The sequence below is a fragment of the Sebastes umbrosus genome, chromosome 7 (assembly GCF_015220745.1).
Source record: "Sebastes umbrosus isolate fSebUmb1 chromosome 7, fSebUmb1.pri, whole genome shotgun sequence".
Taxonomy (NCBI): domain Eukaryota; kingdom Metazoa; phylum Chordata; class Actinopteri; order Perciformes; family Sebastidae; genus Sebastes; species Sebastes umbrosus.
In genome coordinates, this window is record NC_051275.1 from 14,530,019 (window position 1) to 14,547,512 (window position 17,494).

Consider the following 17,494-nt stretch of genomic DNA (forward strand, 5'->3'; position numbering starts at 1 on the left):
ACAACATCATCAGCTTGTCAAAGGTCTGGGAATCGTTCAGTGGATGACTTAAAAAGGGCGTCGTCAAGACAAAGACAGGTATCTTCCTGCAGTCTAATAACGGTAAGACATTCACATTTCAGTAGTCATCAACTACTCCCAAAATGTGGTTGAGTAGACAATTAATTTGGAGATATATCACATTTTTTTCACCCAATAACAATGCTCAATTCTCGTCATAAAGGTCTCAAATGCAATAAGTAATGGGTTAGGTTAGGTGGTACCAACCTTGGGGTGGATGAAATAGCAGAGTCCTGGTTTGGCTCTGAGAGGCTATTTACAAATGAGCTGTGATCTGATTGGACTAAATCCCCAGTAGGATATTTTGAGCTGGAAATACTGTTTGACTGCAGTGACAACGTGTGTGCTTTATTGCAGGGATAGGTTAGTGGGAGCCTGTTCTTCTCTAAATTCCTTTAAATTCTGTTTATTTAATGTTTCTAAATACGAGATTCAGCATCTCAGACCAAAACAAATGTGCGCCACCACCACCATGGCTCAGCGGCAGCAGTCTCTTGTTCATCCTGTACACAACATAGTACACAGTGCACCACTGGGCTGATGAACGAGTGAGAGCTACAGTTCAGCTACAGACTCTCGTTCAGTAAAACAGTAGCACAGTACAGCTAAGAGAGGTTGTCAGTCAGTGGTTGTGTACCATAGACCATAGACTATTAACATACATTTTACATTTTAGAGACTTGTCAACAACTACCCACAACACCCCCAGCTGCATACAGTATCTGCTGTAGATGCATCGCCATTGCTTTATTACTGCACTGTGCTAAAACCATAGATAAACGAGTAGTCTACAATGATAGACAGTGTCAACTTGTGGTTTTTATAGTAAACATTTCTGTGAAACCCCTAAATGACAGTAGTGTACATTTGATGTATATGTGAAGTTCTTAATTGTGTGGCTTTTCATTAAATAAACTTGGATAAATTGAACCTTATACACCATATCCCTCAGCTAACAGATAATGTTCTTATAATAAAAGTTCAATGCATCAACACAGTGCATTGTACTAAGTTAAGTAAATGATGACCTAGGTTACTAAACAGAATCTCTGACTTTTTTTCTTTTTCTTTTTTTCCAAGCCTACTTCATATAAGGAAACATCCCCTGATGAGTCCGATTACACTGACTATAGTGATCCTGACTTTGCCCCGGACTCTGAAACAGGAAGTTCCTCTGAAACAGGAAGTTCCTCTGAGCCTAATGAAGACACACCACTGTATCCAGTTGCAAAAAAGCCCCTGCCCTCTCTGCGATATCCCCTTTTATCTCTAGAAAAACAAGATATTGAAGCAGAAAGCCCAGTAAAAAGAAATACAGCAGTCAGCCCTAAGAACACAAACTTGGACACTCCAAGGAAGAAAAAGATCTCATCCCCCAGTCCACTAAAGAACAACTCAAACACTCCAAAGAAAAGCAGAATCGAACAAGTTTCTAACTCAATCCAAGTATTGCCTCACTCAAATTCTGAAACTCGTCGAGTATATAACAAGAAGAACTACTGTCTCTATTGCCTCCAGCCCAGATCAAAAATTGCACGACACCTGGAAGGTGTACATGGGAATGTACCAGATGTTGCCATAGCATTTCAATATCCAAAGAATTCGAAAGAGAGACGCAAAAGGTTAAACCTTCTCAGACACCGTGGAAACTTTGCCCACAATGCCAAAGTTGTGAGGGAGGGAGCTGGAGAGCTGCAGGCCTGCTGCAGACCACACAAGCTTAGACGTGCCATTGATTTTATTCATTGCTTTCATTGTCAAGGACTCTATGCCAAAAAGACATTGTGGAGGCACATGAAAATCTGCCCAGCGAAGACAGAAACTGGTGATGAATCCAGCTCGGCGAGGACGCGAGTTCGATCCAAATGTGCCCTTAAAACTGCCATTGTGCGTGATGTTGGCGAGGGCTTGAAGAGTGTGATTTCCTGCATGAACTTTGATGAGGTCACTCAGATTATCCAGAATGACCAACTTCTCTTGCAGTTTGGACAACACCTGTTTGATCTAAACGGGTCAAGAAAGAACAGACATGACTACATAAGGCAAAGACTTCGAGAACTTGGGCGACTACTTCTAGTGGCTCAGAAGAATACTCCTATCCGGAAGGCAGAGGAACTCATCAATCCTGCAAATTGCAATCATGTGATATCTGCAGTGAGAGAGTTGGCTGGGTACAACCCAGAGAACAACACATTCCGCACACCTTCCTTAAGCCTAAAAATTGGCAACAGTCTGGGTATAATCTCTGAGCTTATAGAAAGTGATAACTTGTCCACAGTCAACAGAGACTGGAGCCTTGTGCAATTTGCTCAAGAATTCAAAACCATTACAAAATTCAGATGGAAGGAATTAATTACAGGAGGCGCAACAACTACTCTGAGAGAGTCAAAGTGGAATGCACCACAGATTCTACCTTTCACTGAAGACGTCAAACGTTTGGACTCTCACATGGAAAATGTTAAACTCATTGCTGATAGAATGCTGAGACTGTGTCCCTCTGCAAACAACTATGCAACACTTGCCAAAGTGACACTTGCTCAGCTAATCGTTTTCAACAGAAGAAGAGAAGGAGAGGTGTCAAGAATGGAGTTGGCCACTTTTGAAGCAAGGAAAAAGTCCGAACTCAATGAGGACATGGCCGTATGTCTTACCCCACTTGAGAACAAGATGTGTGATTTCTTCACCAGAGTAGAAATCAGGGGAAAACGAGGAAGAGGAGTCCCTGTGCTCCTAAAACCATCAATGGTCTCAGCTATGGAGCTCCTAGCTGGCACTCGTGAGGTGTGCGGAGTCTCCAAAGAGAACATCTACATGTTCGGTAGACCAGAAGCATTATCAGCTTACAAAGGAGGAGAATGCATCAAAAAGTTTGCAAGGGAGAGTGGTGCCAAACATCCCGAGGTCTTAACCTCAACAAGGCTCCGAAAGCACATAGCAACAATGTCTCAGGTACTTAATCTTCAAGAAAATGAAGCAGACCAATTTGCAGACTTTCTGGGTCATGACATTCGCGTACACAGACAGTACTACCGCCTGCCCCAGGGAACCCTTCAGCTCGCCAAAATGAGCAAAGTGCTTTTGGCAGTGGAGAAGGGGACTCTCTCACAGTATAAAGGTCAAACCCTTGATGACATCGAGATTGACCCTGAAGGTATGGATATACTGTATGAGTGTATATTGGTATATTATAGTTCAGATGCTGGGGCAACCCATGGTTATTGTCTCATGAGAAATGCATCATCAGTACTTGTTATAGCAGTACGGTACCCTTTATGCTGTGTTTGGTAATTTAAGTCTAGACATAAAGAACCATATCAACCTAACAAACTGTACATTTGCATTTCTCCAAATTGAAACAGATTAAGTATTGTTCCCATTTTTTCCCCATAGAAGATGTTGTGTATGTTCATGTTATGTATAACATTTATATACCAAATTATTTTGATTATTGTGCAACTGCAATAATGTGGGCAATCCATTCAGAATAGACATGTTGGATTTCTACAATTGCTGGGGCTGTACCTTTTTTTCTCTTCTCATATTTTCTCTTCAGAAAAAGTTGATTCCTCACAAGATCAGGATGTGTCAAGTGATGAGGATGAGCCGGATGAGTCGTCCACTGAGGCAACAAGTGAAGACGACCATGAGGCAACAGGTGAAGATGACCATGAGGAAACAGGCGAAGACGACCATGAGGCAACAGGCGAAGATGACCATGAGGCAAAAGGCGAAGGCAGCCATGAGGCACCAGAGACTACATCTCGTCTTCCGACCACTTCTTCCAGAGCTCCTCTCAATAAAGGTAGGAAAATATTGTTTTGGCTTGGGTTAGGTCTTCTTTAACGGGAGAAAGTTGGTATCTGCGACTAGTTGCTCCCTGGTTCCTCCTGCTTGATCAACCTTTTTTTTGGGAGATACATCATTTACAGACGGTAAATATACACCTGGTCCTACACCGGAATAATACTTAGCCCTTACAGAGGCTACTAAATGATAAATGGGCATACTAAAAACATACTGATCACTAATATCTGATCACTGATATGACAGATTAGGATGAATAGGATTAATAATGTATCCTTACCTAGTGACAGTAATGTGTTCAGTACAATCCAGTTTTAGCCTAAAGAAGGGCATTATGCCAGATTCTGCACCGCAGTCATATGGATGACCTTGGTGACGTCCTTGCACTTTGAACAGTAGTGCTAAAAGGTGGTCGAGGCAGATGGCCGCCCACCCTGGTTCTGCCCAAGATTTCTACCCGTTTTTTCTTGCAACTGTTGCACCAGTGCATGCTCATGGGGGATCTGTTGTTGGGTCTCTGTAAATAATACGTATAAGTAAGTTCTAGAGCTGCTCTATATGAAAAAGGTCTTGAGACAACTTCTGTTATGATTTGACACTATATAAAAGTGAATTGAACTGAAAAAGAAAGCAGAGGTTGTGAACTTTGTTTTGGGTAGATTACAAAAAATGCTTTGAGTAATGCGATATTGACACCCCCTCTCTCTTTTCTTCACAGACAACCGAGGTAACTCCAGACGTAAGTGGGAAGACAATGAGGTACGTGCAGTTGAAAGACACATGATGCGCTTCATCCACAAATGCAAGCTACCTCAAAAGAATGACTGCATACAGTGTATCAACGCGGAACCTTATGCGCTGAAAGACAGAAACTGGACTGGAGTGAAAAATTATGTCAGAAATCGAATCACTGCCTTAAAGAGAAAGGCCTGTGCTCAGGAATAGCTATTGGTGCTTTTCAATTCAATGTCAACTTATGCATTTTGCTCATTGCTCTTGTTTAGGGTCTCCTGTTATATTGATGTTTTTCTTCTCTCCTTCAATAATGCCTATTTTAACATACTGTAGATTAAAGGGACTGTTTGTAACTTTTTAAGCATATAAATGAACAGGGTCGGGACACATGCGCGCTCGCACATGCACGCTCGCACATGCACGCTCACGTGTGGCCAGAGCCTCGTCTCCTCTGCTTGCCTTCACTCAGACACACCGCGCGCGTCCTCGTTGTCTCGCTCCATCTCTAGACGTGAATGCGCGCTCACTCCACACTGCAGAAGAGTTAGTTTAGCTCTGAGAATATCTAGTGAATGTCCAATGGACGTTTGTGCTGAAATAACTGCTGCAGCTCCTCCAGACCAACAGAGGTTTCCCGTGCCTTGTGAAGTGACGGAGTTCCGCAGATAGACATGTTATCGCCTCCGACCGGGTGCCGGTGTCTCCCTGCAGGTACAGTCGGGAGACACCGGCACCCGGTCAGGGAGGCGATAACATGTCTATCTGCGGAACTCCGTCACCGACACGCTTTTCCTGCTCAGTCTCCGGTGTCTCCCTCTGTAGAGGGAGACACCGGGGGCTGAGGCAGGAAAAGCCAACACTAGGATCAGCATTGATTCATGGAGAGACCTTCGTCTGGTCAGCTAACATTACTGCCAAGCAGCTGAAATATAGAGTGATATTGTGCTTTTAGCTGACGTGTGTCGCCTCACTGTTTTGAGCGATGCTCGTTCATGTCTATTTAGAGCGAGCAAGCGCGAGCAACAGGACGCTGACTTTAGTTGACTTAACGGACACAGGTGTCGCTGTTAACAAGCATTTATGAAAGTTACAAATAGTCCCTTTAACGGTGCAATTGGGTTCTAAATATTTTGGAATCACGTTTTCTTTGGGCGCTCTGCAGAAATGTAAGTCTGGTTGAACCATTGTTTTATCAAATCATTGTTTTGTCCGCCAGGTACTAAACAGTATATTTTTTTTCAATTTTAATTTTTGTAAAGAGGACTTACATGATGTTCATGTATTTGAGCTTTGGGTTGTTTGTACATGATGTTCATGTATTTGAGCTGTGGCATGTTTGTACATGATGTTCATGTATTGTGTTACTAAAACACAAGTTAACAGCAAACAGAAGTCTTGTTTATTTACATGCAGATTTTCATTGTGGTGCTACTATGACTGACATATTCAGTTTGCCTCTTAATCAGCTTTAATACCCAGCGTTTACTGTAGAAATTTGTTGAAACAACTGTTGTGGTTGGGCACACCTGGGTTGGCGTAACTACATAAGACATGTAGGTATGGGAAGGATTGGCCAGTACTTTAGCCATCATCCTTCTCTTTGCCAGCCGTCTTAATCAGTTTTGCAGGGATGCACTGATACCCGTAGTGTGATTGTTATTCATGATATCTGATATCAATATTATTTACAGTTGGGTTCAGAGACAATATCAGCAGGTTGCATCTGAAAGACTGAATTCCGAGCTTGCAAGAATTTAAACCCAAAATGAGAACACTGACTTGATGCTAAGTTATACATGTATTATTACAGTAAAAGCTGAGGCCTTTGGGAATTGTCTGTGGTGCCGGGAGAGGGTGTCGGCCAGGTCTGTAGCGGGAGGCGGCGGGGATACGTCCAGTCCATTTGTGTTTTAGTCAAGCCAGAGGAGGGTGTTGGACAAGTCCGTAGCATGGGTTGCAGTCTCCAAATCTGCAATTTTGACTGGTGTTTCTGATTCTGATGTCTTGACAGTAGAATCTGGATTGATGATTCAGTGTGTCAACAAGCTGTTCATCTTGGTTTATATAGTAGTGTGAAAATCCTTCCTTCCTTTTCAGCAATTTGCTGTTATAGTTGGAGGCAGCCAGAACAGTTATAAGAGGAGGAGGATAACTCTCTCTCTCACACTTTAACCATTGACATTTTCCCAAAGACAAAAGAAAAAGCAAAATCTTCCTTCAGTATGAGGTCATTTAGGGCTTACGTTGATTGAGTTTAATGTGGGTTTTTTCATGATATCTCAGGAGCTACTCAAGAACAGTGTTACTCGATCAAAGGATGGATTTCATATTCACATAACATGTTTTCCTTACTAAACATAGCTTAAAATACATGCAGATAATCACATGTGACATGTGTCCCCAATTGGAAATTAAGGCACCCAAAGGTGACTTTTATCAGTCTGTGTATTTGTGTATAGCTGAAGACCCCAAATGTGACATTTAAATTATTTGTCCCCAATCGCAAGGTAAAATAACTGATTGAACAAAAGTTCTTTTAAATTAAAATCTCAACCGATTTTAATAATCTGGGCACTCAAAAAATTACTTTGTACATTCCAGAATCTCTCTAAACCATTCAGAAAGGGGTGACCCCTTAGTGGGGGTATTAAAATGTCCGCCCCCAATTGTGACTTAAGCGTGTATGTGTGTGTGTGTGTGTGTGTGTGTGTGTGTGTGTGTGTGTGAGTGAGTGAGTGTGGGGAGGGGTTTGCAAATGGATGTAGAAGCTAGATTAATCATTCAAAACTTTATTATAAGCTCAGGGTCCAGATAAAAGAATATACATTACAAAGAATAAATTACATTAAAAAAAGCACAATAAAAAACTTGTGGTTTAAAAAGAACATAAATCTGTGTCCTATAAAGAGACAATGTTATGTTTACAACCTTATGTTTGATAAGCCCAAGACAGCAAATACAATTTTACAATAGTTAAAGCAGTTTGTAGTGTATCGACTCCTGCAACCACAAACATTTCACTTGCTCTACACCATTGAGACCTGTTCAGTAATATTCTCATAGCATCATTATAATTTACTTGAAGCCTCTGTAAGCATGCTTTTCTGTTGTTTGACCACAAGTGTGCAGTATAGAGTGGTGTACAATATGCTCTGAACAGAGACGTCTTCACTCCATCTGTCACATCCATTCCCCCTTGTCTGACACCATTGCTAACCCCACATGGGCCTGAGACCCTATTGACTCATTTTACTTGCAAAGTCTGGTGGCCAAAACCAGTTAAGTTGTCCAAAGCCAGAATTCTCACTACGTATCTGTGCAACCCTCTTTGACTGGCAGATTACATTATGGTTGTAAAAGAGAAAAAAAACACATTACAACTGATTTGGGAAATGGTTAATAACGTACATCATGATTAGATGTCTTTCCCATTATGTGTTTCTTAGTGTTCTGCTCGGGCCTGAACAAAATGATGTAACATTTTGGCAGAAAAATGCAGAAAAGAAGTCCATAACTGGAGGCCAGAATAGCAAATATCTCCACAGCCACAGTGAACTTCCCAGGAGAGCTGACATAAGCTGGGATGAAGGTGATCCAGACTGCACAGAATATCAGCATGCTGAAGGTGATGAATTTGGCTTCATTGAAATGATCAGGCAACTTTCGAGCCAAAAAAGCGAGTATAAAACATAATATAGCTAGGAGTCCAATATATCCTAACACGGCCCAGAACCCTACTGCTGAGCCAAGACTACACTCTAAGATGATTCTGTCCTTATGGAGTAACATATTATTGAAAGGAAAAGGAGGGTTTATTGTCAGCCAAAGTATGCAAATTAAAACCTGTATGAGAGTGAAAGCCAGGACACTGAGCCTCTGCTGTGCAGGCCCAAACCATTTCATCATATTACTACCTGGAAGTGTGGCCCTGAAGGCCATTAACACCACTATAGTTTTTCCTAGAACACACGAGATACAGAGGACAAAGGTGATGCCGAACGCTGTGTGCCGCAGCATGCAGGACCACTCAGAGGGCCGGCCGATGAAGGTCAGAGAGCACAGGAAACACAGAGTCAAGGAGAAGAGCAGCAGGAAGCTCAGCTCAGAGTTGTTGGCTCGTACTACGGGGGTTTCTTTGTGGCCATAGAAGATGAGCGTTGTGAGCATAGTTAGACAAACTCCCAGCAGAGAAAATAAGGCTAACAGTGTCCCCAGGATTTCATCATATGCTAAAAATCCTATTGCTTTGCGGGTGCAGGCATCCCTCTGCTCGTTGGACCAGTACTCGGATGGGCATTTCATACAGTGTATTGAATCTGCAAAATAAACAAGAATACAGAGAAATGTGGAGTAATATTGATGTTATGCTTTCAAAGGTCAAACTTTGTTCTCCCCCTTATGTCATTAAGTGTAATATATTTGATTGCATTTCAAATTAAATACTGGTACAATGTTTAATTACCTGTTAAATTACTGATCTCGCCTGCTGGACAGGGTATGCAATTATAACAGCATATTGGCTTCCCTTTCTGGAGGACCGTACGGGTTCCTGGGAGACAGCTCTCACTGCAGACTGACACAGGAACCTCCTACACACATAAACACATCAAAAAATGTAAAACTCAACATCCATATCAAAGTTTTTACAATTTTCAGTAATCAATGAACAGTTAAGACGTCCAAACGTCAGTGTCTGCTTTACCTTGGTTAGCCCATTTCCCCAGACAACTGAAATGTTATTCATGATAAACTGATGAATCTCCGGAAGAGAAGCATCATAAATGCCGACTGTCACTCCTTCCATGGTTCCTTTGTTTGTCATTTGTATATTAACAAGTTCATATCTTGCCGGTGAGTCTCCATTAATGTCAAAATAAACTCTCTCCCCTTCCTCAGTTGTGAAATTCACAGTGTTGAGATATTGCAAGACCTATAGTGAAGAAATTATACAGAGATTGAATGACAGATTCATACTGTTATCACTCTGTCACACTTTAACTGACGGTTCCTCACCTGCTGTGGTTGAATATGTTTGGTATCAGCACAGCTCCCATTTGAAAAAGGCCCTTTACCCTCCTCACATTTCATCAGGTTGTCGAGAGCATGGACCACTGCGTAAACTGACTTGTACACATTATTGGTGAATCTCAGCTCAGAAACATCAGTGAACGGTGATTCGACATTCTGCAGGCTCTCAGAGCCGCTGCATGGCTTTCTTTGTGTATTTGCAGTGTCGTTCAGAGCGCAGTGGAACACATCTTCCCAGAAATCTCTGACAAACTGACTGTCAGGAAACTGTGAGGGGTGGAGCTGCCTCAGGTGCTCCTCCAGCCCCGGGATCTCAGCTTTGCTGACAGTGAAGCCTAGCGAGCCCACCAGGATGCTGTGTCCCTCGCTGTTAGTCAGAGAGTGATCTGTGATCCAGGCGTCACTGCCAACCCACTGCAGTCCTGTAATGTTCTGTTTGTACAACTCTTTTGCCAGCAACTTAATTTCTCTGTGAGACATAAAAGCCATGATCACTTTGGAAGTGGCAAGCTTAATGATCTCTATTACTCTCTGCAGGCTATCAGCTGGATCTGATGATGAAAATGCTTCAGAGTACTCAATGCACACTCCATATTCTTGTGCAGCTTGGATGAATGCGGCTATGCCATTGAGGCCATATTCGTTATTCACAGCTAAAGCCCCAATCCATGTCCAACCAAAGTGCTTGACCAGCTTTGCCAGTGCTCTGCTCTGGTAGTAGTCACTGGGAATAGTTCTGAAAAAAGTGGGATACTCTTTCCTGTTGCTCAGACAGGCACAGGTGGAAAAATGGCTGATCTGCAGAAAAAAATGTGCAAATATCTTACTGACAGTGACAGAGCAAAATGCATAATGACATAACATTCTTGCATAATGACCATTTAGAATAAAATTGTGCAGAACATCGCAATAAACGGTAGACATTTCCAACAGCACACTTGACACAAAGTTAAATAACACTTCACACTAACTATGATGACCTTAACTTACCACAGGTATATGAAACCTTCCGACAACTTGTGCAAATGCAATAGTTGGTCTCGATCCTGAATGTCCCAAGATAGCTTGCACTGACTCAGTTTTAATGCAGTTGTCGTCACTGACTTCCCCCTTCAGTCCGCTCACCAGTGCCAGTGCAGCTCTAAGTATGTCCATAGTTCCACAGTTATCATATATCTTGTAGCCAAGTTTAACATTATGGAGCAAATCAGGATCTTTGTTGATCTCATTTATGGCAAATATCACTGCTTGAGCAAATTTGAATTCTCTGAAATTGAAGCTGGGGTGATGAAAGAGAGAATGAAATAATATACCTTTGTGTTAATGTCTCATATGCAATACAAGATACACATACACCATTTAAAACAGGCCTAACAATACAGTACATACTTTTTGCATTTCCGTACTTCTGGAAATGTCTGAAAAGTGTTAATTACATAATCCTGCCCTGTGCGAAATGAAAATATGCCCCCGATAACAAGGTCGCCATCTTGGGCCAGTTCAGGTGGTTGTGCTGAGCCTTGCAGTCGGCACACAGAGGCTCCCTTCCCCATTAGCAGAACCAAGAGGAGCAGCCTCGACAATGGCATAGCTCTGCTCTGCTCTCCAGGCCGAGCCAGTCGGCTCTGCGGCCCACGGCAGGGCTTTATACACCTTCAACAACAAGGGGGAAGTTGTCATGGTTGAACTCATGCCTCAGGAGACCAGAGGAAACCAAACAAATTCAGCCAAAGATGTTTTTGTCTGTGAAAATGGGGATTTATTCTTTGCTTACAATTTTAAAAACGATATTAAATGTTGTAAAATAAGTAAGGTATTAGGCTTTTATATTTATTTGCACTTAAAGGTTTTGTTGATTACATGTTTTTATATAGATTAATCATTTTCAAAAAATAATACATCTACAGAGCTTTTAGAAAAGTCAACTTTTCCTCAAAATAAATATTATGACAATGAATTAATCATTTTAAATTTTTTGACGGGTTCAAAATTAATGTATGCATATATCTGCGGAAGATATTTGATGTTCAGTTCCCACTTCTAACAAGGCTTATAAGCCAATAGTATAACAACGTTGGTATCACGTGGTATCTCTGTTGCAAGTAAATTGTAAATTGTAAGTTAAACAGATTAATGGCTGAGTTTGACACTGGTGTCTCCATCAGGCTGCAGAATAAGTGAATATTTACTGTGGCAACAAGTGACAACTGACGTTAGCACATATAAGCTGTCTTAGCTTCATCATCTGAACAACAATAACCTATAGAATTACAATTTGGCATATTTAAACAAAACCAACAACAACTACCAACAGCCAACAGCCATAGTCCGTACAATCTTAACTAATGTGTTGTCACCAATTAGATTGTCAAAATGAGAAAAATAATAGCTTCAATACCTGAAGAGCTACATTAAGATCTTAGCATTAGTGACGGTTGTGTCCAGTTAACTAATGTTATACAGCAACCGCTTATATGGATCAAGAAGCTTGGGACAGAATCATTTCTATACGCTGGTTAAATAATTAGCTTAGGCCTAGAGTAATCAAGTAGTCTGCCAACAGTGTTCATTTTGGGTCTTTTCATACATGACAACTTATGAAAAAACATTTTAAAACTATGTTAGACTAATGTTAACTACTTGCAGACCGATGCCCGTCTCCGTCCATGCCACTAACGGGTGAGTGAGCGAGGAGCTCCCCCGGTTTCTGTAGCTCAAACAATGTATAAAAGAAGATGCACATCAGAGGTGTTTTAGAAGTGGATGACAGACTGAACCAAAGTTGATGATTGTTGGAAAGACTAACCAAGATGGGTTTTATTTTGTTTCTGTCAAGTCTGAAAGAGCTGATCCCCGAGCTGAACTACAGCCGCGGCGGAGGGGGAGGAGTTGTGTGCGCCACCAATGTAGGCCTATAGCTACATGTTGTAAAATGACTCAACCATGAAAGATTTATCACGTGACATGACTGCTTGTCGGAGTCATTCACTCAACCATAAAATATGGTCGTGTCTAGAAGGTAACCCACAAGTTGAGAAACTTCCGTGAGATGGTTGAGGTTAGGCACTGATCTCAAATAGTTAAGGTTTGGCATTGACCTTGAATAGTTAGGGTTAGGATAGGTCGTCTGGCAGCAAGTCTTGTGAGACTTTTTGCAAATTTCAGATCAGATTTCACAATTTGCGGGTTACTTTCTAGACACGACCATAAGATATGAAGTTTGTGCAACGAACTGGCAACCATATGTTGTGAAGTGAATGCAATGGAACGGGGGAGGGAGTATGCAACATATGCATCTATATATAGTGTATTACATTGTAGTAATTATTGTAGTAGACAGTTTGATTATCTAATTAACACATGTTTATGTAGAAGTTATATGGCACTAGAATGCCTCTCAGAATTATGTTGGTGCCCCCTTTCCCATCATATTCTTTTTTGTATTCTTCTCAGGTTTCAGTAGAATAATATAACATTTTGGAATAAAAATACAAATGAGCAGTCCAAAACTGGAGGCCAGAATAGCAAATATCTCCACAGCAACACTGAACTTCCCAGGAGAGCTGACATACGCTGGGATGAAAGTGATCCAGACTGCGCAGAATATCAACATGCTGAAAGTGATAAATTTGGCTTCATTGAAATTATCAGGCAGTTTCCGAGCCAGAAAAGCAAGAATGAAACATAATATGGCCAGAAGTCCTATGTACCCAAGTACAGCCCAGAAGCCTACAGCTGAGCCCAGAGCACACTCTAAGATGATTTTGTCCTTGAATTCCTTAAAATTCTTAAATGGAAAAGGAGGAGAAATTGTTAACCAGAGGATACATATGATAACTTGTATGAGAGTGAAACCCAGGACACTGAGTTTTTGCTGTGCAGGCCCAAACCATTTCATTACATTACTACCTGGAAGTGTGGACCTAAAGGCCATTAACACCGCTATAGTTTTCCCCAGAACACAAGAGATGCAAAGGACAAAGGTGATGCCGAACGCTGTGTGTCGCAGCATGCAGGACCACTGAGAGGGCCGGCCGATGAAGGTCAGAGAGCACAGAAAACACAGAGTCAAGGAGAAGAGCAGCAGGAAGCTCAGCTCCGAGTTGTTGGCCCTGACAATTGGTGTTTTCCTGAATCTGAAGAAAATGAATGCCACAACAGCAGTGACCCATGTTCCTAATAAGGACGCTGCAGTGAGCAGCGCTCCCATGATCTCTTCATATGATAGAAACTCGGCCTCTTTCTTCACACAGGCATCTCTTCTCTCATTTGACCAGAACTCAGGGTGGCATCGCACACAGGTGATAGAATCTGAGAAATGATATTAAAGCAAGTGTTGTCATTTGTCTTTTGTTTTGTCTGTATGTTTCATCTTTTCTATGCATACACACTACATGAGTACCAGATAATAAATTGAGAGCCTTGTGGCAGTTGCATTTTATCGAGATGAAGAATCGGGATTTCATAAGATACAGTATAAAAAGGTATTATTCATACATTTTTTGTTTGTCTTGTTTCATTTCTTAATAGCTAAACATTATCTCTTTAATCTTCTGCCCGACCGTTTGTTGGAGCACATTTTGAGTCTCTATAGGCTTATGGTAAATATCAAGAATAAATACATGGAATAATATTAGTAGAAGCCTATATTGAAAAAAAAAACAATATACTGTGGGGTCCATTTAACAAGAAAATAAAATAAAAACATTAAGAAATACAAAGAGAAAATGTTTCCATTGCTTTAGTGTTAGTGAGGACATTAAAGGGTTATATATATTTTCAAATGTACATTTTCAATGCTGTTTCACAGATACAATTCCATCCACTCTAAGTGCATTCGTTGCAGTTTCAGAGAGAAAGATGTCACATTAGACCAAAATTATCTGCATACTCAGATACCACTAGGAGGAGGTGAGAAAATACTGTAGGCCTTTTTTTTTGTATTGTGAGTGAACTGATCCTCTGATGACCCTTTTTTAAATAACGTTTTACCAATATAATATTACTACACCTGTAATGTTGCTTATTTCTCCTTCTGCACATCTTAAACAGTCATAGCAGCAGACAGACTTTCCTTTCTGGAGAACCTTGCGAGTTCCTGGAGGACACTTCTCACTGCAAACTGACAAAGGCACCTGCATGAACAAAACGACTATGAGAAAAAATGTATGAGCATTCACTTTGACAAGGCGTTGTCTTTGCAAGCCTCTATTATAAATTGTATGCATCAAAATCAAACATTATTATCATACAGTAGTGTATACAATTATAACAATAGACTGTAATTAACATTTACAGTGATCACATTGCATCTTACCTGTTTTGAGGTCTGTGCCCAATTGAAAGACTTATTTTGCAGATTCAGCTGTTTGTCTGCAGGTAAAAATGCATCATGAAGACCAACTGTGACAAAGTCCACAATGCCATTTTCTGTTGGCTGCCAGTTTATAATTTCATACTTTGCTGCTGGGTCTCCATTCTCATTAAAGTAGACCTCGTCTCCTTCCTTTGTTTTGAACTGAATCTTTTGTATGTGCTGTAAAATCTAATAAGATATGCATCAATGTAGATCATTATTTGACAAACATTTTGTTGGGCTATTCAACATCACGATAGAGAGACTGCCATAATTTATTTAACAAAATGTCAACAATTGTCCTTGTTAATCTGACTTAAAAAAAAAAATCTAATTTAAGGTTGTTGGTTTTCAACTCACCGTAAATGGATCTAGCTGCACCTTGTTGTCACATGTTTCGTTACAGCTCATAATGTTATGAAGCGCGTGGGCCACAGCATACACTCCTTTATAGACATTGTTAAAGATAGGCATGAGAGACATATCTGTGAAGCTGTTTTGCACTCCAGTCAGATCTTCATGTCCAGTACATTTTCTCTGATTCCCTTCTGAAGACTTTGACTGGTTGAATTTACAGCTGAACAATGTCTCCCAAAATTCTGTGAACATTTCATTACTAGATGAACTGAGTGGCTTCACATCCAACATGAACTCTCTCATGCCACTGACATGTGCTTTGGGGATGGACAGACCTATGGCACCATCCAGAATATGATGCCTATCCATGGCTGCAATTTGAGGATCAAAGATCCAGCTCTCACTGCCTACCCACTGGTACCCAGTCAAGTTGTGGTGAGACAACTCATGTAGTAACACATCCATATCCTTGTGGGAGAGGAAAGCGACAATCACCTTGGCAGTAGAAGCCTTGATAATGTCAATTATCTGAAGTATTTTGTCTGGTGGATCTGTTCTAAAGAAAGGTACAGAGTACTCCAGACAGATACCCAGCTGATGGGCGGCTTCTGTGAAAGTGGCCATGCCATTATTGCCGTAATCATCATTTGTTCTAATAGCTCCAACCCAAGTCCAACCAAAGTGCTTAACCAACTTGGCAAGGGCTCTGCTCTGGTAGTAGTCACTGGGTATTGTTCTGAGGAAGGATGGGTACTTAGTTTTATCACTGAGACAAGCACAAGTAGCAAAGTGGCTGATCTAAAAGAAAAATAAATAAATGAGCCTATATCTCAAGATAAACATCTGAAATATAAAACATCCATACAGCCAACAACAATTATTTAAAACCTATTTTGCTATGACAAGTTGGAAGAATTAAATAATATAATAATCAAATTTTACCAATCTTACCCACCATTGGGATATGAAAAGGTCCGATGACAGTAGCTATAGCCATGCAAGGAGAGGAAGAGGTCTCTCCCATAATGGCCTGCACTTGGGCAAGTCTGGTACATGGTGCCTCGGAGGGTGCAGATGCCAGTTCATTACCATTAGCCAAGGCCAGTGCAACCCTCACACCTCTGGCAATGGAGCTACAGGTATCGTAGATCTTATAGCCCAGAGAGATGCCAGGCAGTAGGTCTGTGCTGTTATTAATCTCCTCTATGGCAAAGAGCATCGCCTGGGTAAACTGGAACCCTCTGAAATTCAAACTGGATGCATACAGTTATAAATAGTTGGCATTTGTCCATGAAATAGAAACAATAGAACATCAAATTAATACAGGGACTATTTCTTATTTCAATACTCAGTTTGACTGCCTCTTAGATATTATACATCAATATAGATTAGATACAGTATCATTTACCTGGTGCATTGCAGTGGCAGTGGTTTGTGCATGTAGGTATCTTGTCTGTTTTTCCAGCTGCTGTGTAAAGAGAAGATTCCACCCAACATAATGTCCCCATCCTTAGATAGCTGGGGGTTCTCAGGATCCCCTCTCTGCCTGCACACAGGCACCTCAGCCTGAGAGAAAGATGCCACCAGCAGCAGCTGTAAGAGTGCCCATCCCTGCTCTGGCCACCTCTGTGTGGATGGCATACCGTCTGAGAGAGCTAAACCACTGGGCGGCATCACATGTAGCTTAATGTAAATTCAAAGCTTGCACTGGTATTTATACATTTTGGAGAAGCATGGACAATAATAATAGAACAGTGATGTTTTATGTCTGTGGAGTTACATGGTGGGGCAAGAGGAGGGAGGTGCCCAAACAGAAAAAGGGTTTTGGGCCTTAGCATGAATGGCATGTATGAAAGCGTCCACTAGCAAATGTTATTGGCTGTGTTGGTCCTTGTGTGGTCCAGTTCACTGATATCTGGTCGTGTCCCTGCTCATTTAAAAAAAGCTGTTATTCAACCACTTCTCAAAAAATAAAATCTTGAACCTTCTCTACCCCCAAATCACAGGCCTATTTCCAAGTTGCCATTTATAGCCAAAGCCAGAGTCTCTAATGATATCTTGATGCATGGTGATACAGGAGAGTCTTCTGTTCTGGTACTGTTGGATCTCAGTGTATCTACAGTATATGGATCAAGAAGCTTGGGACAAAATAAT

General features: G+C 41.2%; 3 protein-coding genes across 3 annotated transcripts; 1 reads left to right on the plus strand and 2 right to left on the minus strand.

Moving 5' to 3' along the window:
- Positions 1–2,643: 2,643 nt before the first annotated feature.
- LOC119491587 lies at positions 2,644–4,809 on the plus strand. Its single transcript, XM_037775728.1, has 3 exons — positions 2,644–3,211; positions 3,614–3,862; positions 4,583–4,809. The coding sequence occupies exons 1-3, from the start codon at positions 2,644–2,646 to the stop codon at positions 4,807–4,809; spliced, it is 1,044 nt and encodes a 347-aa protein (XP_037631656.1).
- A 3,186-nt stretch (positions 4,810–7,995) lies between these two features.
- On the minus strand, positions 7,996–11,180 carry LOC119491588 (extracellular calcium-sensing receptor-like). The gene is made up of 6 exons (XM_037775730.1): positions 11,017–11,180; positions 10,618–10,906; positions 9,613–10,425; positions 9,302–9,529; positions 9,083–9,188; positions 7,996–8,915 (listed from the first exon to the last, which is right to left on the minus strand). Exons 1-6 carry the CDS (start codon positions 11,178–11,180, stop codon positions 7,996–7,998), a joined length of 2,520 nt encoding a protein of 839 aa, XP_037631658.1.
- Positions 11,181–13,030: 1,850 nt separating this feature from the next.
- Positions 13,031–16,852, minus strand: LOC119491589 (extracellular calcium-sensing receptor-like). Its single transcript, XM_037775731.1, has 6 exons — positions 16,749–16,852; positions 16,296–16,593; positions 15,344–16,138; positions 14,945–15,172; positions 14,639–14,762; positions 13,031–13,938 (listed from the first exon to the last, which is right to left on the minus strand). The coding sequence occupies exons 1-6, from the start codon at positions 16,835–16,837 to the stop codon at positions 13,031–13,033; spliced, it is 2,442 nt and encodes an 813-aa protein (XP_037631659.1). The 5' UTR covers positions 16,838–16,852.
- Between the last annotated feature and the right edge of the window lie 642 nt (positions 16,853–17,494).